General features: G+C 42.4%; 1 protein-coding gene and 1 pseudogene across 8 annotated transcripts in view; both read left to right on the top strand.

The window, feature by feature from the left end:
* Positions 1–27839, top strand: part of Oca2 (OCA2 melanosomal transmembrane protein) — a 246729-nt gene that overhangs the window by 123181 nt on the left and 95709 nt on the right. Inside the window, exon 21 of one of the 8 annotated variants that reach the window (XM_038313657.1) lies at positions 7374–7430. The exons of the other annotated variants lie outside the window; for them this stretch is intronic. Coding sequence (XP_038169585.1) covers positions 7374–7385 — 12 coding nt within the window. The 3' untranslated portion in view covers positions 7386–7430. Of the gene's footprint in view, positions 1–7373; positions 7431–27839 lie in introns of those variants that run through there. 8 annotated transcript variants of the gene reach the window in all.
* LOC119803076 lies at positions 2419–2825 on the top strand (annotated as a pseudogene).

The raw sequence follows: 27839 nt of genomic DNA, 5'->3' as shown, positions 1-27839 counted from the left end.
GTTTGGCAGTGCTCTCCCCGTTGGTATTCTATGGAATAGGGTGAGGAGCATCACTTCCAGTTCTTCTTTAAGTGACTTACCAAATGACTCAAATGACTTACCAATCATTTATCTGGTGGGATGAGCTGTTCTTTGTTGAGAGGTAGTCATTACTGCTTAAATTTGCTTGAACATTAAGCTTCTGTTGAAGCTGTGTTATGACTAAGCTTGGTTGCCACTTACCTACACCTGGAATAACTAAATCCCATACGCTGGACACATGTGTGAGGGATTTCTCCTGATTGGCTCATTGGAAGTAGGAGGATCCACCCTTCCTGGTGATAGCCCGCATGAAAGGATGAGAAAGAAGGAAGCTTTTGTTTTTTTGCCTGCTTGCCCATGCGCTCACTGGAAAGTTCATCTATCCTGTCCCTATGCCATTCCTTCAAATAGCAGTGACTTAAATACTCCAGCGGAAGGAAACAAACTGACAGAGAGGACCATGAAACAAGCTATCTGTTGTCTACAGGAAACACAGCTTCACAGAGGCATCGTCTTTAAGTACAAGAGTGGACAAAAGGTCTTCAATACGATTCGAGGAGGAAGTAAGCAGACATTGCTACCCTAATATTAATACTTTAGTTCCAGTACTTAGGCAGCAGAGGCAGGCAGATCTCTATGAGTTCAAGGACAGCCTGGTCTACACAGTGAGTTTCAGGACAGCCAGATCTACATAGTGAAACCCTGTCTTGACCCTTCTTCTAATCAGACAAGATAAAGGATACATCGTTCTAACCAAGGAAGCTGGTAACCAAGAATATAATATGGTCCTTAACCAAATTGTGGTGCATCCAATCTCAGTGTCAACCCATTAATAGTAGAGGAACCCAATGCTCTACTTTTTCTAATAGGCAGATCACATGATCAAAAAATAGACAAAGAAACATCAGAATTAATCAATATCATACATTAAATAGACATAACAGAAGTATGCAGGATATCACACCTGAGAAACACATTCTACCCAGCAGCCCATGGAGCTTCTCTAAAATAGATGTGGTCATCCTGAGACAGCAAACAAGGGCTTCCAAGTTCAGAAGACTGAAATAACTCCACGCATGCTCTCTCACCATAATGCAGTAAAAAGTAAAATTGACAGCAAACTAATCTCTTGTCAACCCACAAATCATGGAGATTAAACAGTTCACTACTGAATGCTGGATGGGTTGAAGACGAAATCAAGAAAGAAACAAAAATTTTTCAGGGACTAAATGCCAATGAAAAATATAGCACAAGAAAACTTGTGGGACACTTGGAGAGCAGGAACATCTATCTAGCTCTAGGTGCCGACTTCTAGAAATCAGAAAGAGCATGCATAAATGACTTAATGTCACAATGCAAAAATTTTGAAGAACAAGAATAAACCAAATAAAAAGCCCAGCGAACAGTAAAAAAAAATATTAAAATTTAGAGCAGGAAGTGATGAAACAGAAACAAAGAAAACAATAGAAAGAAATCAGCAACCACAGGAGCTGGTTCCTGTGAAGATAAACAAGACAGGCAGACCCTGTGCCCAGCTAAGTGGAAGAAGAAAAAAATGCACAAATTAACATCACCAACAATGAAAACTAAATTAACAGGAGACAGCAATCACTGGCATTAATATCCCTTAATGTAAATGGACTCAACTCACCTATAAAGAGGCACAGGCTATTGAAGTGGAGGATGGGAAGAGCTTGGGAAAAAAAAAAAGAGGCACAGGCTAACAGACTGGATACGAAAACAGAATCCATTTTTATGCTGCATACAAGAAACACATCTCAACCTCAAAGACAGACATCGTCTCAGAGTAAAGGGTCGGGAAAAAAACATACCAATCAAATGGACCTAAGAAACAAGCAGGTGTAGCTATCTTAATATCTCACAAGGTGTAGCATCTCACAAAACAGGCTTCAAGCTAAAATCAGTCAAAAGAGACAAAGAAGGTCATTTCATATTAGTCACAGGAAAAATCCACCAAGAGGAAATTGCCATACTGAACGTCTATGCCCCAAATACAAGGGCACCTTCATATGTCAAAGAAACACTTCTAAAGCTTAAATCATACATTAAACCCTACACACTAACAGTGGGAGACTTCAACACTCCCCTATCACCACTGGACAGGTCAATCAGACAAAAAATGAACGGAGAAATAAGAGAACTAACAGATGTTGTGACTCAAATGGACTTAACAGACATCTATAGAATATTTCATTCAAACAGAAAAGAATACCATAGTAAAAATGGCAATCTTACCAAAAGCAATCTACAGATTCAATGCAATACTTATCAAAATCACAGCAAAAATTTTCAAAGACCTTGAAAAAACGGTTTGTAGGATGTCTTTCTTTGCTTTATATTTAAAAACCACCTATGGGCCATCTCCTTTGCAGCATCATGGCTGCCCTGTGGCCTCTGGTGAAGCCCAAAATTGTCAAAAAGAGGACCAAGAAGTTCATCCGGCACTAATCAGATCGATATGTCAAGATTAAGTGAAACTGGCGGAAACCCAGAGGTATTGACAACAGGGTGCGGAGAAGATTCAAGGGCCAGATCCTGATGCCCAACATTGGTTACAGGAGCAACAAGAAAATCAAACACATGCTGCCTAGCGGCTTCCGGAAGTTTCTGGTCCACAACGTCAGGGAGCTGGAGGAGCTGCTGATGTGCACAAGTCTTACTGAGCTGAGATCGCTCACAATGTTTCCTCCAAGAACCGAAAAGCCATCGTAGAAAGAGCAGTGCAGCCGGTCATCAGAGTCACCAGTCCCAATGCCAGGCTGCCCAGCGAAGAAAATGAGTAGATGCCTTGTGTGCGTGTTTTATTTGTGTTTAAATAAAACCACAAAACTGAAGAAAAAAACCACCTATGAGTGAGTACATGTGATAATTGTCTTTCTGTGTCTGGGTTACCTCACTCAAAGTAATGTTTTCTAGCTCCAACCATTTTCACACAGTATTGTGAAAATGACCATTTTGCCAAAAGATTTAATGCAATTCCAATTAAAATACCCATCTCATTCTTCACAAAAATTAAAAATGCTATTCTAAAATTCATTTGGAGCCAAAGAAGACTACAAATAACTAAAATAATTGTAGGCAAAAAAGAATGATTCTGGAAGGATTACCTTTCCAGATATCAAGATTTATTTCAGAACCATAGTAATAAAACAATATGGTACTGACACAAAACCAATGTCATAAAACAGAAGGTCCAAATATGGTGCATGTGACTCCAGCCACTTAATATTTGACAAAGACAAGAAGAACACAATTGGGGGAAAAATGTCTTTAACAGATGGAGCTGGCACAGCTGGGTGCCACCCGAAAAAGAATATTATACTCCTACCTCTCACCTTGCACGAAGAACAACTCCAAATGGATTAAAGATCCAGACGTGGAAATTGAGACGAGATTGCTGGGAGAAAGCGTAGGCAGTGCCTACCTGATATAGGTGTGGGAAAGGGCTGCCTGAATAGCCCGTTAGCCCAGCACTGAGTCCAACAACTGACAAGTGGGACTTCATAAAACTCAAAAGGTTCTGCACAGCTAAAGAAGGAGCCCATAGAATGGGAAAGCATCTTTCCTGCTTGTACATCTGACGGAGGACTGCTACCCAGAGCATAGGAACACTGAAAACGAAAGTAACCAAACGAACGACTCCTGCGCCCCCCCCCCCAAAACCCAGAATAAAAACAACGAAAAGTGGGCTTGATACCTAAACAGACCGTTCTCAAAATTAAAAAAAGGATTGCTAAGGAGTAGCTCAGAAAGAGCCCATCAACCTTAGCCATTCGGGAAATGCACATCAAAACACTCTGAGATTTCATCTTACCCTAGTCAGAAGGGCAAAGGTCAACTAAATGACCAACAACAAACTCTGGTGAGGATATGGGAGGAAAGGGAACTGTTGTTCATTATTGGTGCGATTTCATACTGGCCCAGTGTGGAGATTTTAAAAACAACTAAAAAATATATCTACCATATGACCCAGCTATACCATCCCCAGGCATACACCCATAGAACATATCTCCTTGCAGATACGTGCTCAGCCATGCTCATTACAGCTCAACTCACAATAGCCAAATCATGAAAACAGCCTAAATGTCCTCAACCAACGAGTGGATAGTGAAAATTCGATACATATGCACTATGAATACTATTCAACTGTAAAAAATAAAACCATAAAATTTACAGATAAGCTGGGCGGTGATGGTGCTCACTTTTAATTCCAGCTCTCGGGAGACAGAGGCAGGAAGATCTCCATCAGTTCGAGGCCAGCCTGGTCGACAGAGCTAGTTCCAGGACAGCTAGTACTGTTACACAGAGAAACCCTGTTTTGAAAAACCAAAAACAAATAAACTAATAAACAAACAAAAAACAAAAAGAGTATATTCATGACCTCTTTTACTGGGCAGTGGTGGTGCCTACCTTTAATCCCAGGACTCAGGAGGCAGAGGCCGGTGGATCTCTGTGAGTTTGAGGTCAACCTGGTCTACAGATTTATTTCCAGGATAGGCTCCAAAGCTACAAAGAAACCCTGTCTTGAAAAACCAAAAAAAGAAAAGAAAAAGAAAAGAATAATTTACAGATAAATGTGTTTGGAAAAGGTCATATTGAGTGAAGAGTCTCAGACCAGGAAGACTAATGTTACATATTCTAGTTCCTTTGAGTTTCCTAACCTCAGATCTTCAGATTATAGATATAATAGCTGCAGAAACAAGGAAAATGCAAGGGGATGTGTGTGTGTGAGTGTGTGTGTGTGTGTGTGTGTGTGTGTGTGTGTGAATGTGTGTGTCTATGTGTGTGTGAGTGTGTGTGTCTATGTGTGTGTGAGTGTGTATGTCTGTGTGTGTCTGTGTGTGTGAGTGTGTGTGTCTATGTGTATGTGTGTGAGTGTGTGTGTCTATGTGTGTGTGTGAGTGTGTGTGTCTATGTGTGTGTGAGTGTGTATGTCTATGTGTGTCTCTGTGTGTGAGAGTATGTGTATGTCTATGTGTGTGTGTCTATGTATATGTGTGTGAGTGTGTGTGTGCCTATGTGTGTGTGGTAGGGGGCAGGGTCCAGATCTGTGAAACAGTAGCATCTAGAGGGTCTGGGGTAGAAGTAGAGATCCTTTGCTATTTTGAGCATCTTTCCTGGAGTTAGTAGTCATACAGAGCTGGAGACTAAGGAAGGCCAGTGGGCTCCTCCTCCTAGAACTATGCCCTGTCTTCTTCACCTCTCCATCAGGCTAAGCCTGTAGTAGGGGGATAGGGAGTGGGTTGTGGCCCAAGTGAAGATTTAAGACATGCCTTCATTTGTTACCCATACATCCATAGGGCAACTTCTAGAGAGCTTAATGTTTTAAAAATAATTTTATTGTCATGACTGTTTTGCTTGGAGAGCGGATCTGCTTAATTCCACTGTGGCCATTCTGAAGCCAAACTCTGCACTTCCCTTCATTCTGTGCTTGCTGATTGTCTTTTCTTTCATGGTCCAAGACTGTGATGTGGAGAGGTGGAAATGGTCCCTGAGCAATCCCTTCAGCAGCTAGTTTTTCTGTGATAGGCATTCTGAGTCTACCCATGTCACTGTAACATAGAAACATCCTCTATACTGTCGCGGTTTGAATAAGAATTGTTCCATAGGTTCATATACTTGAAGGCTTTGTCATGAGAGAGTGGAAGTATTTGAAAGGATTACAAGGATTAGAAGATTGCCGGAGTAGGTGTAGCCTTGGTGGAGGAAATGTGTCAGTGGACATGGGCTTTGAGCTTTCCAAAGGCCATGCTAGGCTCAATCTTGTCTGTCTGTCTCAATCTGTCTGTCTCTGCTTGCCTGCCTGCCCCTCTGTCTCTGTCTCTCTTTTCCTACAGATCAGGATGTATTTCTCAGCTACTTCTCCAACACCACACCTGCCTGCCACCATGCTCTCTGCCATGATGATAACGGACTAAATCTCTGAAACTGTAGGCAAGTCTCAAATTAAATACATCTTAAAGAAATAAGAGTTTCCTGGGTCATAGTGTTTCTTCACAGCAATGGGACAGCGACTAAGAAAAGTTGCAAAGCAAGGCCAATCGCCAAGAGTGTTTAAAACGGGCCTGGAATATTTCAAAGACTCAATCATCCTTCTGGTGGTGTTATGATTGGTATATGGGTAAATTTTTCTAATTATCATTTACTTGTATATTACTTTAATTGGAATACCCAGGGCTCTGCCAGATTAGTAGACAACCATCCATTCAGAAGCAGAAGAGATCGCTGAAGCTAGGTTGTGTCTGCTTTAACTGTAATGCCTCCCGCCTTTTTCATATTACTGTGAGCTTGAAAGCATTGGTGGTTCTGTGAGAAGTTGTGTATGGCATTTGCTTTCTTGGGTGTTTATTGTAGGTTGTTTTAGATTTTTTTTTAACACTTATTTTTTTTTCTGTACATCTTCCTCATAGCTTTGTGGTATTTAATAACCTACAATTGATTTTTAGCATTTTTCGCCTTTATCTGTGTCAGCCTAGTAATTAGGGAGCCAAACTGGGCATAATCACTTTGTTGCCTTGGCATGAATGAAAGGTTGTTAGGTCTCAATTCCTTCTCATTTATATTCATTGCTTCACTGCAGAATCCCAAGAAAAATCAGGCAGTTTCTGCACATAAGCGTAGGATGGGAGAATGTGTCTTCACTGTCCATCCAACGGTGTAGACACATGTAGAATTGGCTGTCTTCACATTAGGAAGTCAGGATATACCTTTGTAAAATTTAGTTATATAGCTACTTTTAGACTTTTTTATGAATATAAGAACATAAAATGGCTGGGCAGCGGTGGCGCACACCTTTCATCCCAGCGAGAGGCAGAGGCAGGTGGATCTCTGTGAGTTTGAGGCCAGTCTGGACTACAGAGTGAGTTCCAGGACAGGTTCGAAAGCTGCACAGAAAAGCCATGTCTCAAAAAACAAACAAAACAAAACAAAACAAAAAAAAAACTAAACAAAAACCCCATAAAACGTTTTCCCTTACGGGAATAAGAACTAAGTGATTTAATTTGTGGCTGAAATTAATCTAAGAAAAAGAAAGTTCAGCAAAGATTGTGTTTTCTCTTAATTACAGAGAAGTCTGAACAGCTTTTGGCCGGCTATTAATCAAGAGGCAATTCTGGTACAGAAGCCAATAGGATGGTTTTCTGACTGTAGCTGTGGAAGGCACTTTTGCCTTAGTCTCCAGATTGTGACTAAATCTCATCAGAATATTTTAGTTCATTTGTTGATACTCAAATCTCCTGAATTCTTTATTATCATCAGCAGGAACTGAGTTTATTATTACAGTATTTAAAAATCTGACTAAACATTGTATGAAATACCTTTTTTTTTTCCAGAAAGTTCAGTGATTCTTCAGCTTGAATAGGCAAATGTGTGGGAGCTGTGGATCAAACAAATGTGTCACCTTGAGGAAGCCGATCCTGTATTCCAGTCCAGCACAGGGTGGGATTGGGGGCGCCCAGCGCTCACTCTGATGGCATCTTAACCCCAGGCAGTGGTTACTGGGCTGAGGATTTTCCTTGGTAACTGAAATGGTCTAGAGTACCCTTTCTGTACTGTGGAGAATGATCAGACTGCCCTGTCCAGAGCTCTAGCACCAAGTCCCTGTTTAAACAGACTCTCCAGTGCCTTTCTTTTTTTTTTTTTTTTTGATTTTTCGAGACAGGGTTTCCCTGTAGTTTCTAGAGCCTGTCCTGGACCTAGCTCTTGTAGACCAGGCTGGTCTCGAACTCACAGAGATCCGTCTGCCTCTGCCTCCCGAGTGCTGGGATTAAAGGCGTGCGCCACCACCGCCCGGCTCCAGTGCCTTTCTATATCTTGGGGGTTTACTACCCTTTCCTGCCTTTTCAAATTGAGTTCCCTAGAACATATTTTGGAGCCGATCACCATGTGTCTTGTTCTTGCAGCTTGGAAACATACCGCACTCTGACGCACAGAGGATCAGAAGGGCTTTGACTAAGCCTTTGGAACATGTTTGTATCCACAAAGCCCTGTACGCTGATGCTTCCCACGGTCCATTTGCAAGGTTGACTGGATGGGAATCTTCTATTTTACGTGTTCTTTTCTCAGGGAATTTATCCGAAATAAGGAGCTGTCCTCCTTGACTTGTTTGTGCCCTTTGCCTTTGCTGCGTTCTGAGTCAACACCAACCACTTTCTTGCTCTGTTGTTCTGCTTTCGACTGTGTGGGCAGCTTCAAGGTTCTTTTGACACCACCGTCAGTTTTCAAGCTTTTCCTTGTTTTCTGGGCCACAACGCAGCATCCCTGACGAGTCTCGAGCATTCCCTTCCCTTTTCCTGCGGTGGGCTGCTCTCAGTCCCGTTACTGGAGAGTGGTACTCCGGAGTTGGGGACTGGGAGCTGGGTGCGCAAGCAGCCACATGGCTGTTACTAACTTCAGACTCGGTCATCAATAGGGCTAGATGTTTTCAAACCATTCTAGCCCGTAACCTTTTGTCCCTGTGTACGTCTGTGTCAGTCTGTCTCGGAGCATGCTGTGCCTGATGGTGCTCGGGACCCCTCGGGTTCCAGGCCATCCCCACAAGGTCTGCCTCTCGCCGTCAGCATCACAGCTCATGCTGTCTTACCCATCCAATCCCAGCATATTCCTCCGGTGCCTGCAGGACTGCCAAGTCATGCTCCTGCACGAGACAGACCTGTTACCGCAATCCAAATCCTCTTATACAGGCTTTTGTTTTCCAGCATCGCTTAGGATAATTACCTTCCCTGTGTTTTTCAATGCGGTCTCCTTGTTATGTGCTTGTAATGTTGGCTGGGGGATTTGTGATGTAATATTATCAAAGTGGTCACAAAACACCCACTTTCATGACCGTCACCCTGCTTGCTTCCTTTCGTCTTTTTAACTTTTCCCCTGCCTTTCCGGAAATGACTCTTATAACTAGTTTCTAGTGCGTCTCTCCTGTATTCCCTGTACAAATAAGTAGACACTGATATGCTTTGTAAAATTCCCCTTTCCATTACATGGAAAGTAATAAGGAATATACAGCTTTTCATATGGTACCTTTTAAAAACAGAAAGACAGTCTTGGAAGTCGCTTCTAGTTGGTTCTCGGCCTTTGTGTGTGGAACATAGTGATTGTGTCGCTGATCTTCCCTCTTATATGAAGGCACTTAGGTTGTTTCCAGCGTTTTATAAGAACAAAACCAGTTGCCCTCATCGTCTTTGGTTTTGAAGGTATGTGTATTCTGTGTGGCTTCTTAGACGTCCTACTGCTGACAGTGTGCTTTATTAGCTATCACCAGGCTTCTGTCTGTCCGGGTCGAACTGGTTTTCCCAACACCGGCACTATGTGAAAAGGACCCCATTCCTCACTGTTTCCTCCTGCATGCGACTTCATGCTTTCTCACTTGGCAGTTAGTGATGAGCTGTATCTCAGCACTGTTTCTGCTCACAATTCCTTCTGAGTTTCCTTATTTTTAACTAACTACATTTATGTGTCTGTATGTAGGTACAGGCGTGTGAGTGCGGGAATCAGCGTTGGACAGAGGGTTGGAGCCTCTGGAGCTGGAGTTATAGGCGGCTGTAGAGGTGTAGTGAGGAGCTGTGGGCTGCCTTCCCGCCGCCCCAGCTCTTGGCCACCGGCTAGCTTTACCCGAAATAATTACACGGAAACTGTATTCTTTTAAATACTGCCTGGCCCATTAATTCCAGCCTTTTTCTCACATCTTGACTAACCCATATCTAATAATCTATGTAACACCATGAATGGTGTCTTACCCGGAAAGATTCAGCATGTCTGGCCTGGTGGCTGGCTTCATTTCATCTCTCTCTCTGAGGAGAGGCACGGCAGTCTGCCTAACTTAAGAGAGGCACGGTGGTCTGACTAACTTAGGAGAGGCGTGGCATCTGACTGAGCCATCTACCTCACTTTCTTCTTCCTGTTCTGTCTACTCCACCCACCTAAGGGCCGGTCTATCAGATGGGCCAGGCAGTTTCTTTATTAATTATCCAATGAAATCATCAGATAGATAGAAGACACACCTACATCAGTAGAGGTGCTGGTCATGCCGGAAGGGTCTCTGCAAGAACAGGAAGTGCTCTTCATCCCTCTGCCATCTCCAGCCCCTCAGCTTGCGTTTCCTTCATGAGTGAACTGACGTGTCTTTCATGATTGAGAATCATTTTCACACCTTTTTGGTGATGTGCATTCATGTCAAATTTCCCATTTTTCTTTTCTCTTTGAGAGGATCTTGCTTTCTCTCCTGGGCTGACCTAGAACTAAAAATCTTTCTGCCTCGGACTCCACATTTTGCAGATGTGACCACCACACCTGCCCAATGTTCCGTTTTTCTGTTGAGTTTTGAGTTTTGTTTCACAATTTTAGAAGCCCTTCCTTTACTAAGGAGCAGAGTTTCCTACCTATGATGTGTGCTGCGCCTCTCTCTTCTCCCACTTTGACAGTTGTGCTGTGACTTTGCGTGTGCTGGGTGTCTATTTTTTGTCATGCAAATTTCAGATTCCTTTATTTACCACATTCATGAATTATGCACGAGGACTTTTGTTTGTATTTAGAAATGTTTTATGTACATCCAGGCTAAAAGGGAAATTATCCATTGCTTAGGATGTCATTATTTTTAACTCGTAATTCTCTGACTCATTTAGAATTCTTGTTCTGCTTGGATCCAATTTTATTTTATGTTCAAATGAGTTCCTTGTTGTCTCAGGAACACTCACTAAACAGGATACTTTTAAAAAATTATTTTTTATTTATTTTGCATACAATATTCTGTCTGTGTGTATGTCTGTAGGCCAGAAGAGGGCACCAGACCTTATTACAGATGGTTGTGAGCCACCATGTGGTTGCCGGGAATTGAACTCAGGACCTTTGGAAGAGCAGGCAATGCTCTTAACCACTGAGCCATCTCTCCAGCCCCTAAACAAGATACTTTTATGGGGTGATCTAGATTCTACTTCTGTGTGGACTGACTTTTCAGATAACTGTGACCTGTGACTTTTCTATGTCCCATGGTCTACTTATCTACTCATGGAGGGTACAAAGATACAGTGTGAAACTTTTGGTTTGCTTTTAATGTCTGGCAGGCTCAGTTATCTCATAGTTTCTCTTTTTCGGTAGATAATTGTGCATTCTTTTTTGTATCAATTTATCTTACTCAACAAAATAGTTTGCATATTTTCCTGGTTAAGATTGCACCATATTTAGAAATTAATATAAAGCAATTACTGTGTGTTTATATTTTCAGCCAATTGAAGAACAGAATGAGTCTTCTTTGTCTCTGCTCAAGCCCAGGTCTATGTCTCTTAAGAATATATCATCCTTGTTTATAGTATGCACACTGTTCTCTATCAACATATTCTCTATTGGTTTTCTAGATGAAGACCCTCCTGTGGTTCCCTGCTGTACTAGAATTCAGCCTAGGTCCCCACGTTGCTAGTCAAGTTCTCTGTCACTCAGCTACTCCAGCAGGAACATTGAGTTTTGAAGTTTGAGTGTATATTAGTTACTTTTCATTTTGCTGTGACCAAACATTTGACAGGAAGCTGCAAACTTCCAGTGACCATAGTCAGAGTAAACATGACCTTTTGGAAAAGGAGTGCCAAGAGGATACCAAGGAGAGATTGGACCAAAGCAAGACTGCACCCCCACAAGGCAAACACAACCCCTGCACCTCTGTGTTTGGTCTCTGGGGCTCTTGGTGGCAATATCTGGCTTCCAATGGGCTTGGGTAGCCCCGAACCTCCGCTTCTTTTTTTTTCTTTCTTTTTTATTTTTTATTACTTAAGAAAACATCAATCCAAATTCCCACTCCCTCCCCTCCTCACACTTCCCTCTCTCTCCCTCCACAGACCCTCCCACCCACCCCCTCCAATCCTAAGAGAGGGCCATGCACCCTTCCCTGTGGAAAGTCCAAGGCCCTCCCTACTACATCTAGGTTGAGCAAGGTTTACATCCAAAGGGAACAGCATCCCAAGAAGCCAGTACATGCAGTAGAGACAAATCCCAGTGTCACTATCAGTGACCTCTCAGTCTGTCCCAACTGTCAACCCCTTTCAGAGGGGGCTTGGTTGGTCCCATGCTCATTCACTCCCAGTCCAGTTGGAGGTGGTGAGCTACCATTAGCTCAAGCAAACTGTCTCAGTGGATGAACCCCTCATGATCTTGAATTCCTTGCTCATACTCTCACTCCTTCCACTCTTCAACTGGATCTTGGGAGCTCAGCCCAGCGCTCTGATGTGGTTCATTGCCTCTGTTCCCATCTGTTGTTGGATGAAGGTTCTATGGTGATATTTAAGATAATCATCAGTCTGCCTACAGGGTAAGGTCAGTTCAGACACCCTCTCCTTTATTGCCTAGGGTCTTAGCTGGGGTTATTCCTGTGGGTTCTTGGGCATTTTTTCTAGAACCGGTTTCTTGCTAACTTCATAATGGCTCCCTCAGTCAAGATATCTCTTTCCTTGCTCTTATCTGTCCTTCCTCCATCTCGACTACTCCAGTCCCTCAAGTTCTCCTCAACTCTCTTTCTTTCCTTCTTTCCACCCCCTGTCCCCCTGCTCCCAAATTTTTGTCTGATTCCAATTTCCAGGAGGGTCTATATATGTTTTTCTTTGGGTTCGCCTTATTACTTAGTTTCTCTAGGGTCATAAACTATAGTCTCGATGCCCTTTGTTTATGACTAGAATCCACTAGTGAGTGAGTACATACCACATTTGTTTTTTTGGGTCTGGGTTACCTCACTCAGGATAGTGTTTTCTAATTCCATCAATTTGCATGCAAAATTCAAGATGTTATTTTTTTATTTTTTTTACCGCTGAGAAGTACTCTAATGTGTAAATGTGCCACACTTTCTTTATCCATTCTTCAGTTGTGGGCCATCTAGGTTGTTTCCAGGTTCTGGCTATTACAGATAATGCTGCTATAAACATAGCTGACCAAATGCTTTTGTAGTATGATTGAGCATCTTTTGGGTATATTACCAAGAGTGCTATTGCTGGGTCCTGAGGTAGGTTGATTCCCAGTTTTCTGAGAAACCACCACATTGATTTCCAAAGTGGTTGTACAAGTTTGCATTCCCACCAGCAATGGATGAGTGTTCCCCTTACTCTACATCCTCTCCAGCATAAGCTATCCTTAGTGTTTTTGATTTTAGCCATTCTGACAGGAGTAAGATGGTATCTCAGAGTTGTTTTGATTTATATTTCTTTAATATATAAGGAAGTTGAACATGTCCTTAAGTATCTTTTGGCCATTTGAAATTCTTCTTTTGAGAATTCTCTGTTTAGTTCAGTACACCACTTTTTAATTGGGTTATTTAGAATCTTAATGTTTAATTTCTTGAGTTCTTTATATATTTTGGAGATCAGTTCTTTGTCTGATGTGGGGCTGGTGAAGATTTTTTTCCCATTCAGTAGGCTGGGTTTTTTTGTCTTATTGACAGTGTCCTTTGCTTTACAGAAGCTTCTCAGTTTCAGGAGGTCCCATTTATTCATTGTTACTCTTATTGTCTGTGCTACTGGGGTTACATTTAGGAAGTGGTCTCCTGTGCCCATGCATTAAAGGTTACTTCCCACTTTCTCCTCCATCAGGTTCAGTGTGGTCAGGTTTACATTGAGATCTTTAATCCATTTGGACTTGAGTTTTGTGCATGGCGACAGATATGAATCTATTTTCATTCTTCTACAGGATGACATCCAGTTCTATTGCCTATGGTGGATGTGCCCCCCTTCTCTCTTCTGTCTCTCGGTCTTGCTCCAGTTGGTGCCTGTAGCTTTCCCCAGCTCCTGTTCTGGGTTTCTGTCATCTGCATTATCCCGAGGTGTCTGGTACAATGTAAACCTCGCTTTCACAGCTTCCCACACAGCCTCCCCTGGAATTCCATGTAGGAAATTCACACTGCTATGTGTGGCCTGGCTTCTGCATCCCTCTAGAGCAGCTAGTTGTGATGTCGCCCCTCACTCTTGTTCTGTGTATCAGCAAACCCAGCACTGCCTGGCTGAAGTCGACTTCACTGTCAGCTTGAGATGTAACTATGTGCACATATCTGTGCACACATAGACTTCTATGTGCCTGTAAGGCTGAACCTGGGAAGACACTCTCCAGGCAGCCAGCTCACAGTTGGAGACCTTGGAAGCACTATCTGTCCAGGCGTTCTCTTCTTCAAGTGAATTTGCTCTGTTGTGCTCTGAAGTTCCTGGTGTGTGGATTCTTGCCCTCCAGGCACACTTCCTGTGTTCACTGGGTTGGTTGTCACCGACATACTTCTGCCCACAGCCGAACGTGGGTTATGAGTGTTTCTCTGCCACATTGCATGTCACGGGCATGTTTTTGTGCCACATTCTGTTCTGTCTCTCACTGCAAATGTGGGTGAATTCAAGAAGCCATGTAATTAGGCTGCAGGCTGTCTTGAAATGTCTTGTGTCATGACTTGGTTCATTCCTTTTGAATTCAATCTTATTGATGTTTTTAGCACACAGGCAGAAAGCAGTCATGCCCACGACACACATGACTGCCAAACAAGTTTCTGATGGAGTCTTGGTTCTCCTTCGAAAAGCTTGTGAGCCTGGCTTTCTATCTGCATTTCTGCTGGCATTGGGTCTTCCACTCTGGCACCAGAAGGGTTCATTTGTCTCTTTTTACACAAACATAGGGCTTCTTTAGCCTACAGCTCTAACCATTTTCCCTCATCTTAGTTATGAAGGCCTAGGGACCACATGATCATGTTTGTCAGAACAATACCACCCCATTTCTCTGCACCAGTTTCCTGTGTTCCTTTTGTGGACACTGCAGCCAAATACTTAAGATCAGAAGGACTGTGTGTCTCACATGGTCCATCATGGTGGGGGGGACATGGGACATTGATCACATGGTGTCTGCCATCAGAAAGCCGAGAGAAAGGAGCGCGGGTGTTCAGTCAACTTTCTCCTCTTTATTCAGTCTGGGCCACCAGCCCATGGGATGGTGCCACTGTGCTCATGGTATGTCGTCCCTGCTCAGGTCATCCTGTCTGGAAATCCTCTCAGAGATGTCACAGAAGTCTGCCTCCTACGTGGTTCTATGTCAGATACACTGGCAGTGAAGAATAACCACCACAGGGTGTGTGATGTTCTTGATGTCCCGTCTTGAATTTTGAATGGTAGCAGAGATACACGGCCAGCATGGGAGGTCTGAGGTGGCTGTCCGTGGGGTTGTCAGCTTGCTGAGTGGCTCTGGACTGGTCCCTGGAACTCAACTTTTAAAATGTGTTCTTTCCGTTCTGTGGTAGATACGAGCGACTCACTGTGCCGGGGCAGTCCATGCAGTTTCATTAATCCTGCAGATCCAAATTCCTTCTGGAAGTGTGGAATTTTGTTATGTCTTTAGAGAAGAGTGACCCCAGGAAAAACCTAAGTCTACAAGCATGTCTCTGGAAGAAAAATCATACACATGCCACTGTATTCTTATCGTCCTGTTTCTGTTCTCCTCCTGGAATCTGGAGGACATTCTTTTTACACCACTGAACTACGTGTTAGTCAGGTATACAACTACAATTCAAGCCCATGATGTTTAGCAAATCTCTTAACTGTGACTGTATAGAGGAAAAGATTTTAGCCTTCGCCTCTTAAAGGAGGTACTGACACTGAGATGGCCTATTCCTTTTATCATACTGAGAAAACATATTCCAGTTCATATTTTCTTAATTATTAATGGGTACTGATTTTTTCTAAGGATTGATTTTTTTTTCGTTCTAGAATTTATAGTGGTAATGTTCCTCTTAGATCAATTAATGTAATTCAAGCTATTAATTAATTTACTATTATTGAAAAAGCTTTCGATTTTAGAATAAATCATCTTTGTCTTAAGACATAATTTTAATTTTTTGAAAGTTTTTATTAGCGTATGTTAATTATACATAATAATAGGTTTCATCATGATATTTTAATATGCATGTGTAAGATATTTTGCCCTCTCAGCTCTCCTCCTACTCATGCACACCATCTCCTTTTCCCCAACTTGTTCCCCTTCTGTTTTCAAGTCTTTATTTTCAGTCACCCAATGATGTTATTGTGATTTTTTTTCTTACAAGAGCTTGGCAAACATTTACGGGAACATAAGCAACTTAACAGTAGCTCTACCACTGAAGATCTTGATCCCTCCTCTAGAAACCATGAACTGCCTCTGATATCTCAGGGAAGATATCTGAACCCCTCCCCTATTTCCTGCTGTCTTCTCTTTGCCTTGCTGGGGTGATAGAAAAGCCCATGAATGACTGAACATTCAACCATCATATAATCAGCGTGTTCACCAGTTGTATGCTCTGTAATAACTATCCTTTGCAAAAAGATGCTTCTCTGATGATTTGGGATTTATGAATATGTTTTATTACTGTTGGTTAACAAAGAAACTGTTTTGGCCAATAGCTTAGCAGAATAAAGTCAGGCGGGAAATCCAAACAGAGAAATAGAGAGAAAGAGTAGGTGGAGTCAAAGAGATATCCTCTAGCTGCCGAAGGAGAAAGATGCCAGCCAGAACCTTACTGGGTAAGCGACAGCCTTGTGGCGATACACAGATTAATACAAATGGGTTAATTTAAGATGTAAGAGTTAGTTAATAAAAAGCTTGAGCTAATAGGCCAAACAATTAATTAATATAGTTTCTGTGTGATTATTTAGGTCTGAGCGGCCAGGAAACGAACAAGCAGTCTCTGCATATACTCTGATCAAAGCTGTCTGTAATGCTAATCAACAAGCATCAGTGCACATATGTCAAAGGCAGTTTATCAAGCACCTCACATCCAGTTAGCAGTACAATCGCTGCAGCCTTCTCTGGAGGGCTTGGTTCCTCCGCAGCACAAGCTTCTTGACAAGGTTTACAGAAACAGATGAGGAGCAAGTCTGCAATCCAATCAGAAAGAAAATAGTTAGCCAAGACAAATTTGCCATTGCCACTTCAGCGGGCGCACTTTGCCTGGCCTGTTGATGGTGCCATAGACAAGGGTTGCAACTAAGTCAGACTACTGATGACAACCTCCCAGTTCATTGCCAGGAACACGGCTCCTCCAAAAAGGCTGCACCTACTCCCCACATGATCACACCTGATTTTGCCCAAACAGTCCTACCAACTGAGGACCAAACATTTAAATATATGAACCTGTGAAGCTATTCTCATTCAAACCATCACATAGGGAGAAGAGTTTCTAGTTCATGTCTGACTTTGTTTCTCTAGATTCTGCTTCCAGAGTAGGAGGTAGATTCAGCAGTAGGGTCTTACCATCTAGTCCTGATGGGTAGCCAGTGGCAGGGGTAGCTGCCTGGATTGCTGCAGGAGCCTCAGAGGCCACCCTCACTGACAATTCACAGGGAGCCATCTCTCCCAGTCTTGGCAATGGGACGTCCATTAATAACCTTACAGCATCTGGGAATGGTTTTATTCATCCATTAAGGGTACTGCTGGTTAAACTCTTTATTTTTTAAAATTAATCTACAAAGTAGCAGGTTTCCATTTGGCTTTTTTTTATACTTAGTTTTGATGGATCTTCTCTTCAACTACCTCCTTTCCTATCTCCTGTTCCTACCTTGGTTAAACGGTTTCAACCCCAGAATTCCCCTTTACACTTTTTATATCTTATGTGTCAATACTATAACCCCTCACTTTAAAACCTCTTCTGCTGCTTCTTCTTTTTATTTTTATCTGCTTCCATACCCACATAAATACACAGACATAAAAATTAGAAGCTCGGATCCACATATGAGAAGAAAATGTGGCATTTATTCTTTCGAGTTTGGGTAACCTCACTTAAGAGAGTAATTTCCAGTTCCATCCATTTCCTTGCAAATAGCATGATTTAGTTTTTCTTTATGGCTGGATACAGTTTCTTTAGGGCTTCTTAGGGTTATAATCACTTCAACCACAGATAGAATGCTTGATCTTCTTTCATTAAGATTTGAATCTTTTTGATTGACTTCTTCTTGCTCCTAAAATTAGGACTTCCAGGATTCTACTGAAGGAGAATGGAGACATTGCACACACTTGCCTCACTCCCGATTTTACTGGAAATGCTTTGAGATTTGGCTGGAGGCGTGACATATGTATCATAAGATATGTTCCTTATAGCCTTTTTTTTTTTTTATTTTCGAGGCAGGGTTTCTCTGTAGCTTTTGGTGCCTGTCCCGGAACTAGCTCTTGTAGACCAGGCTGGCTCTGAACTCACAGAGATTCGCCTGCCTCTGCCTCCCAAGTGCTGGGATTAAATGCGCGTGCCACCGCCACCCGGCTTCTTTATACTTTTTTGTATAGGTTGGGTTATGCCAAAAAGTCTTCTCTGCATCTATAGAGATGATCATATGATTATTTACTTATTTTTAAATACGTTTTAGTTAGAATACAATTATATCACTTTCTCCTTTCCCTTTCTTCCACCCCGCCCCTCCTATGTTCCCTTCTCTCCCAATCTCCCTTGTTCTACTCATATATATGGAGGCGGGCTTTGAGGTCTCATATATGCTCAGTATTTCAAACCACTTCTGGTTGCCTGCAAGTCAAGATGTAGAATACTTAGCTATTTCTCTAGCACCATGCCTTCCTGCTTGCCACTATGACACACCATGTTGATCTTGGACTAAACCTCTGAAAATATAAGCTACCCCAACTGAACGTTTTCCTTTATAAGAGTTGTGTGGTCGTGGTGTGTCTTTACAGCAATAGAAACCTTAACTAAGACTGAGTCTAAATTTCTCAGTAAAAGAAATAAATTGACTTAAAAAAAACTCTTAATTCATTATCCTTATTAATTAGGGAAATGAAAACTAAAGCAACTTTGAAATTTCATCTCATAACAGTCAGAATGGCTAGGAGCAACAAAACAACCGAAAACAAACGCAAGACTGTGGGGGAAGGGGAACCCTCATTCGGTGTTAGGGGGACTGCAAACTGGTGCAGCCCTTCCAGAAATCAGTATGGAAAATTCTCAAAGATTAAAAGTAAACCTCCCATATGACCCAGTCAGACACCCTTTGTCATATGCCCACAGGACACACAGCCCACGCCACAGATACTTGATCGATCTTGTTCATTGGTGCTGTACTCCTTTTCTTCTTTGTATACTTTAGATATTAACTATCTGATTGAGAGATAACAAGTAAAAATTCTCTCCCATTGTGGGGGAGTCCTTTTCGCTTGATTGATTGTTTCTTGCGCAGAAGCCTTTTTGTGAGGTCTCACCTGTCGAATATTGCTTTCAATTCCTGGGGCAAATGGAGCCCTGCTAGGAAGCTTTGCTCTACACCTGTACCTTGTAGGGCACTGCTTATGCTTTCTCCTACCAATGTAGCATTTCGGGTTTCAAAGTGAGGTCTTTGATCCACTTGGTGATATTTTTTTGTGTAGCTTGGTAGATAAAGGTCTAATTTCATTCTTCCGCATGTGGACACCCATTTTCACAGTCCCATTTGATGAAAATGTCTTCTTTTTTCTCTATATGCTTTTGGTCTCCTTGCCGAATACCAGATGTTTTAATCAGGCATGCTGTGTTTGAGTCTTTTTTTCTATTGGTCTACAAGTCTACTTTTGCTCCAGTGTCATACTGTTTTTGTTACTGTAGCTCTGTGGTATGTTTTTAATTCTGGAGTTGCAATCCCTCCAGTAGTATTATTTTGCTCAGGATTGCTTCAGTTATCTGTGTTCTTTTCTGGTTCCTTATGAATTTTATGATTTTTTTCAACTTCCGTGAAGAATAGTCACTATTTGGATCAGGGTTCCATTGACTCTGTAAATTGCATTTAGTTTAATGATCATTTTCACAGTATTATTCTACCAACTAATTAATTCTAATTAATACCAATTAATTCTACCTTGAACACAGGGTGTCTTTCCATTTCCTAGTGTCTTCTCAATCTCTTCCTAGAGAGATTTGAAATTTTCATTATAGAAGGTTTTCACTCTCTGAGAGGTTTATTTCAAAAAACAGTTTATTGTTTTTGATGATATTATAAGTGGGGGTGTGTTCATGACATCTTTCTTAGTGTGTTTTTTGTCAGCATATATAAACTCTATGGATTTTTGTATGTTGATTCTGTACCCTGCCATTTATTTTAAGTTATTGGTAGGTTCTAGATGTTTCCTGGTGGAATTTTTGGGATACCTTATGTATAATATCATATTTAGTGTGACTTCTCCTTTCCTTATTTGTACCCCTTTAATTTCCTTCTCTTGTCTTATTACTTCAATTAGTGCTTCCAGCACTGTAGTGAAAAGAAGGGGAGAATCCTGTCTCACTCCTGACTTTAATGGAATTACTTTGGGGTTTTCTTCATTTAGTTTAATGTTGGCTGTGAGTTTGTCATATGTAGCCTTTAATATGTTGACTTATGTTCTCTCCAGCCCTACTTTCTCTAAGCTTTTTTTTTTTTTTCTGAGACAGGGTTTCTCTGTAGCTTTGAAGCCTGTCCTGAAACTTTCTCTGGTCTCAAACTCATAGAGATCCACCTGCCTCTGCCTCTCAAGTGCTGGGATTAAAAGCATATGCCACCACTGCCCAGCTCTCTGTAAGACTTTTATCATGAAGGCATGTTAGATTTTTGTCAAAGGATTTTTTTCATCTATTGAGATGACCATGTGATTTTTTTTGTTTTTAAGTTCATTTACATGGTAAATATAAATGACTTATGTATGTTGAACCATCCCTACTTTTCTAAGATAAAGTCATGGTAGATGATCAAATTGATATATCCTTGTATTCAGTTTGCTCGTATTTTATTAAATATTTTTTATCTGTGGTCATTGTAGTGGTATCTTTACCTGGTTTATGTATTAGAATTATTACTGGCTTCATAGAACAAGTTTGGAAGTGATTGTTGTATTTCTATTCTGAATAACTTAAGAAGTATTGGTTGTAATTCTTCCTTGAAAGTTTGGTAGAGTTCTGCTCTGAATCCTGGGATTCCCAGCTGGGAGGCTTCTTACTGCTGGTTCTGTCTCTTCCTTTGTTATAGGTTCGTTTAGGTTGTTGGTTTTTTTCTTGGTTTAATGTCAGTAGTTTGGATGAATCAAGAATTTGTTCATTTCTTTTAGATTTTCCCAACAGAGTGGAATTCAGATTTTGGCTTGTTTGTTTTGTTTTTTTGAGACAGGGTTTCTCTGTGTAGCTCTGGCTGTCCTGGAACTCTTTCAATAGACCAGGCTGACCTCGAACTCAGAAATTCACCTGCCTCTGCCTCCAATTGCTGGGGTTAAAGGTGTGCACTGCCTGGATGGAGTTCATAATTTTTTTTATTAAAAATTTTACTTTTCATTTTACATACCAGTCCCAGTTTCCTCTCCCTCCCCTCGCCTGTCCTCCCCATCTCCTTCCTTCCAACCCTCCCATCCACTCCTCAGAGTGGGTAAGGCCTTCCTTGGGGAGTCAACAAGGTCTGGCATATCAACTTGAAGCAGGACCAAGTCCCTGCCCTGTGTATCAAGGCTGAGCAAGGTATCCCACCATAGGGAATGGGCTTCAAAAAGCCAGTTTATGTACCTGGGGTAGGTCCTGATGCCACTGCCAGCCCCTCCAAACAGATCAAGTCACATAACTGTCACCCACATTCAGAGGGTCTAGTTTGGTCCCATGCAGGTCCCCAGCTGTCAGTCCATAGTCCTTGAGCTCCCACTAGCTCAGGTCAGCTGTCTCTGTGGTTTTCCCCATCATGATCTTGACCCCTCTTGCTCATATGATCCCTCCTCTCTCTCTTCAGCTGAACTCCAGAAGCTCAGACCAGTGCTTGGCTGTTGATCACTGCATCTGCTTTTATCAGTTACTGGACGTAGGTTCTATGATGACAATTAGGGTAGTCACTAATCTAATCAAAGGGAAGGCCCTTTCAGACACCCTCTTCACTATTGCTAGGAGTCTTAGTTGAGGTCATCCTTGTGGATTCCTGAGAATCTCTCTAACACCAGAGTTCTCCCTTAACTCATAATGATTTTCTCTACCAAGACATCTATTTCATTGCTCTCCCACTCTGTCTTTCCCCCAGCTCAGTCTTCTAGATCCCTCACGTTCCCATCCCCCATCTCCTCCCTTCCACCCCCTCCCCAGTTTACCCAGGAGATCTTAACTAATTTCCATCCTGGGACCCTCCATGTGTGTCCCTCTGAGTTCAGATGTTTAAAGTATTCTTTTATAATTTTCAAAATTTCTTTGGTGTCTGCTGTAATGTTTCCTTGCTCATCTCTGCTTCTGTTAAACTGGTCCATTTCTATCTTTCTTTTGTTTGGCTGGGCCAAGGAGCTGTTGATGTTGTTATAGTTTCAAAGAACCAGCTCTTAGACGCATTGTTTTTTTTTTTTTGGTGTTTCTTTCTATGTTTGTATTAATTGCTTTCTGTTTTATTATTTCTTTCTGTCTACTAAGCTTTGTTTGTTCTTGTTTCTCCAAATTTTTGAGTTGCATAATTAAGTCATTTATTTGTGACCTTCATGATTTTTTAAGTATAGGAACTTGGAGCTATGAACGTCGCTCTTAGAGCCACTTTTTCACATCCCCAAAGGATTTCTTGCATTGCGCTTTCATTTTCATTTAGTTCCAGAAATATTTTTATTTTATTTTTAAACTTAGTCATCCTTCGGTAATGACTTATTTGATTTCCATGAGTTTGTATATTTACTAGAGATTTTTCTATGAGTTTTAAGTTTCACTGCATAAGCATCATACATAAATAGCATACATGGATTTAGTTTAAAAAAATTTTAAAAATTGCTGTATTTTTAAGGTTTGTTTGTATGCGCGCGCGCGTGTGTGTGTGTGTGTGTGTGTGTGTGTGTGTGTGCGTGTGTTGTCCTAGCATGTGACCTGTATTAGGACATTTCCGGGTGCTGTCGAGTAGAATGTATGTCCTGTGATATTTCGGTGAAATATCCTGTCGATATCTGTTAAGTGCGGGGAATGTCTTCAAATACCAGGGCTGGCCCAGTGACATCTGCATGAGGCAATAAGGAAATCTGGTCCAACGAGACTCAATAGCTGGTGTTGGTTCAGACTTGTAGAGTCTGACAGTTTATTTTTGGCATATTTAAACCCAGTACAATTTGGGGAAGATGTTCCCTGATGATTATTTGTTCAACTCTGCATGCCCAACAGAGTGTAAAACATGTTTTCACTGAAACTTTTTACAAAGTCCCTATGGCCTCTTCTGTTAAGATGGGTTCTGTTGACTCAGAAGCAATGCTCAAGCTAAGGGTCTAAGGAGAATGAGATAAAGAAAAGAATCTCTGGGAATCAGGTATGGCCTGGCTCTACTGACAAGAGTTGCTTATGCTGTTGTAAAGTACAGGTGAAGTCTTCCATAAAGTTGGGTTTTATTGAGTAAGAAACAGTGCTCAAGATAAAGGTCTAGGGAGGAAGAGTCTGGGATGAACACAATAGTCTGCAGCCTGGTCCTACGGAAAGCACGGGGCCCCAGGCTACTAACTACAGAAAGCAGGGATCCGGCTCCTCCACTAAGTGAACAACCCAGCATGTTTAGCATCCCTGTTTTCCCTGGTGCTTATCTCTGAGAACAAGGAATCTTGTGCCCTCTCTAACAGCTATGTCCATTTTAGTGTAAGTTTTTATTTAATTCTTAGATTTCTCTGTTTGTTTTCTGTTCAGATGACCTATCTATTGAAAGAAGGGGGGGTTTGGAAACTGCCGAAAATTATTGGATTTGTGTTAATCTGTGGTTTTAATTCTGTTATTAGAACTTAGGGCGAATTGTTCCAGGTGCCACTGGCTCTGTGTAGAGAAAGAGCCACGGGGAAGATAAATGGTCAGATACTGTGCTCATTTCCCCGAAGGCTGTGGTGCTGAGATCCTCAGTTTCTCGCTGGCTATTGACTTCCTCTGGGCTGTCCTGTTTTATGTTGTTAATATTGAAAGTTGAATATCACTGTTATTCTGTTTTTGCAGAAGGCCACGGTTTTATTTACTTCTTTGAAATCTCAATAATTTTACTTGAACATGTGTCCAATATTCTAGCTCAGTAATGGCGCCATTCCTCTCTTCTGTTTCCCTCCACACGGCTCCTTCATATAGTTGCTCCCATTTCTGCTGCGTGTTCGGCTCTTCAGTTTATTTTAATCATTTAATTTCCTCAATTATTTTAAAACTTTTCTTCAGTGACAAGAATTATGTTTTCATTTATTTCTGTTTTTCCTTTGGCATCTCATGAATTTATTGTTTATTTCTGAGAAATCGTATTCTGTAAGTCACCCCTGAGGTTTTTCTTGCCCCTTACTTACTATTCAGTCTTTGGTTTCTGACTTAAAACGCGTTTAGCTTATTCTAATGTGTGGGCTCTCAGTCTTCCTCTGCACCACGGTTGAGGATGGAAGGAACTCCTCCCTGCCGTCCCCCTTAAGCATGACATTTCGCTGCCTGACCCTCCATGTTTTCTTAACCTCTGAAACATAAAGAAGTGTTTCTGTTCTCTTAGCATTTTTCTTGAAAAGAATTTCATACAATATATTCTGATCATGCCCCTAACACCTCATGATCTTCCCACATACCCAACTTCCCACATACCCAACTCCTTGCCCTTTCCTTCTCTTTCTAAAATTAAGATCTAAAATCTATAGAGCACACAAAGATTTAAGTTCCATTCTCAAACAAACAAGCCAATCAATAAATGAACAAACAAAATGAGTAGGCACATGGCAAATATATATGTATATATATATTTACATATGAAAAAATTTACTCTATTAGGTATTATGAAAATCTAAATCAAACACTCCATTAACATTCTATCTCATTCCAATCAGCATGGCTATAGTCAAAACAAAACCACAGGCTGGGGGCACTAGTGCAGTTGGTAAAGTGCTTGTTGTGTAAACATGAGGGTCTAAGCTCAATCCTCAGAACCCATTAAAAATAAAAAGCCCGATGTGGTAACAACATACACTTCCAGTCCTAGCACTAGGGGGCAGATAAAGGCAGCTCTGGCCTGCTTGGTGTGTTTCAGGTCAGTGAGAGGTGTCAGAAACAGCTGGGGGTGGGCAGTGTCTGTCCTCTGACTTGCACACAATGGCACATGTACCCTGCACACACACACACACACACACACACACACACACACACACACACACGAGAGCAGAAAGGTCACTATTTGGAAAGGGAAAAGTCAATAACAGGAGGATGGGACAAGCAAGGACAATGCACCTCCAGCATAGCCGAGGAGAGGGAGCCTGAACTGGCCCTATCCTATAGCCATACTGATGAATATCTTGCATATCACCATAGAACCTTCATCTGGCCATGAATGAAGCTAGAGACAGAGACCCATATTGGAGCACTGGACCAAGCTCCCAAGGTCCAAATGAGGAGCAAAAGGAGGGAGAACATGAGCAAGAAAGTCAGGACCACGAGGGGTGCACCCACCCACTGAGACGGTGGGGCTGATCTACTGGGCGCTCACCAAGGCTAGCTAAACTGGGACTGATATAGCATGTGATCAAACCAGACTCTCTGAATGTGGCTGACAAGGAGGGCTGACTGAGAAGCCAAGGACAATGGCACTGGGTTTTGATCCTACTGCATGTACTGGCTTTGTGGGAGCCTAGTCTGTTTGGATGCTCACCTTCCTAGACCTGGCTGGAGGGGGGAGGTCCTTGGACTTCCCACAGGGCAGGGAACCTTTACTGCTCTTTGGACTGGAGAGGGAGGGGGAAAAGAAATGAGAGGAGAGGAGGGAGGTGGAAATTTTTAATTAAAAATAAATAAATTCAAAAAGAGACCTGAATATCACTTACCAGAAAGTGGAAATCAGCAAGGAACTTCTTGTATGCGTCCTGACCTGCCTCAACCCATCCCCACCCCCTAAACTGCTCCAGGTGGGACTGAACTGCACCTTCTCTAGGAGCTGGGGCTTGGGCTGCTTCAGGACCTCCATTCTCATCACTCAGTCCCTGTGACCTCCACAGCTGAGTCACCCGAAATGTCCTGATAGGGCTGCATCTAGAGCCGAAACGTCTTTTCTGGGTTGACTCTCCTTATATCCCGATGTGGTTGAACGATCCGCCTCTCTGTCCAGACAGCACCAATCAGTACAGGCTTGTATCTTTGTCTTCCGGGCGTCTTCCTCAAGGCCATGCCTATTATTGCAGACTAGACTCTGCTGCTCACCTGGGCCTGCAGCAACAGCCTCGCACCTGTTTTCCTTCAGGATCAATCCTGAGACGTGACAACACAGGGGGACTTGGAGTCCCCCTGGAGGGTTCTTAGTTTCACTGATGAAAGAATTTAAGAGTGGACTCAACGGAACAAACCTCAGGGGCAATTTAAAAGGAAGATTGGAAAGTACGCAAGCTGCCGCATGCTGGGGAAGGGAGCTTTACAGGGAAAGAGAAGGAAGGCCAGAATGTTGAGTTGTCAATGTCCAGTGTGGAAAGCGCACCCAGAAAGGAGATAAATTGAAGAGTAGGAAAAGTTAAACCTTTCTGAGGAAAACTAGTCAGATTTAAAGGTTGCAAGGCTGCGGCCTGGATGCCCCACTGCAAGGCTGCATCCCGGATGCCCTGCTGCAAGGCTGAGGCCCGGATCCACTGCTGCAAGGCTGCAGCCCGGATGTCCTGCTGCCCCGTGGCCAGTCAGGCTACCGCACTAGAGGCGGTGATCCTGCGAAGAAAGAAGCACATTCTCTCACTAAAGAGCGATTCTACTTAACTCTTGAGCATGGCTTAAGGTGAGCCACCTTCCTAGGGATGGCCCTTTAGCTGAGAGGGTGACCTGGCCCAACTGGCAGTTTTTCCTATTCTTAACACTTCTCCATTAGAAGAGGGAACCCTAAAATCATTTAGGAACCAGGTAAGAGATCAGAGTACGAAACTCGTTGGCCTTGTTGACTACTATGAGTGCTCTAGGACTTTGCCTTGGGGTCTTTTTGCTCTAAAATATCCAGCCAGTTCAATTTCTACTCCATTCACAGTATGAATCATTGCGCTTGGTGTTGTCCCAACAGGCTTATCTTTTTCAAGACTCCGCGCCTCATGGGAACTACACGCTAAGTTGGTGTCACGCTGATGTGCAATGGGAGGGAAGGGTGAGGGTTTAAGCTTGTCTGAATGTGTCATGTTAAATTTTAATGGTTTTTTTTTTTTTTTTTTTTTTTTTGCTAATGGCCACCGAACCACACTCATCATTTCTGAAGACTATTCTTGTTAAAAAGTTGAGACCCAGTTCTAGCACATGGAGGAATTTCTGTGTTCCGTGTTGTTTTAATGAAGAAAAGAAAAGTTTTACAAGGGCTAGCCCATGAAATATTCATGCGGACTACTTCCTGGATGAGAAGATAGTTCTGATATGTAAGAAGCACTCTGCCAACATTAAAGATTAATTCCAAATAACAAGAGAGCGGAACAGAGTGGCGAGATGCAAACGATTTTTCCAGAGTTAGAGTCGTGACCCAGACTTCCACGCAGAGCTCGCCTGAGCCATCTCAGTCTCTAAGGGCTTCTCTATCCACCCACCCGTTCTGTCCTGGAAGGATGGGGTGGTAGTAATGGGGTAGGAGGGCCGGCGTCTTGGGGAAATCTCTTGGGAAAGTGCCCCTTACAGAGTAGACGGGACTAGAGACTTTCTGACTCCGCACTTCAGTCTCCCAGGGTAGTTTTCTGAGCCAGGCTCCTTTTGTAACCAGGACAATGGGACCTGTTGGGGAAGCACATGGAACCTGAGGTCACCATTCAGGTAGTAGGAGAGGACAGCTAATACACAAAGAAAGAAGTGACCGACTCCTAAATGACCTCCGTGCTTACACAGGGGTCTGGGTGCAGGATGTGTGGTTCCTTCCCAGCGGTGGGGAGCATGGCGTTTTAGGAAGAGAGACTCTGGAGAATTT

The sequence above is a fragment of the Arvicola amphibius genome, chromosome 12 (assembly GCF_903992535.2).
Source record: "Arvicola amphibius chromosome 12, mArvAmp1.2, whole genome shotgun sequence".
NCBI lineage: Eukaryota > Metazoa > Chordata > Mammalia > Rodentia > Cricetidae > Arvicola > Arvicola amphibius.
This window is presented reverse-complemented; position numbering and strand designations above follow the sequence as displayed.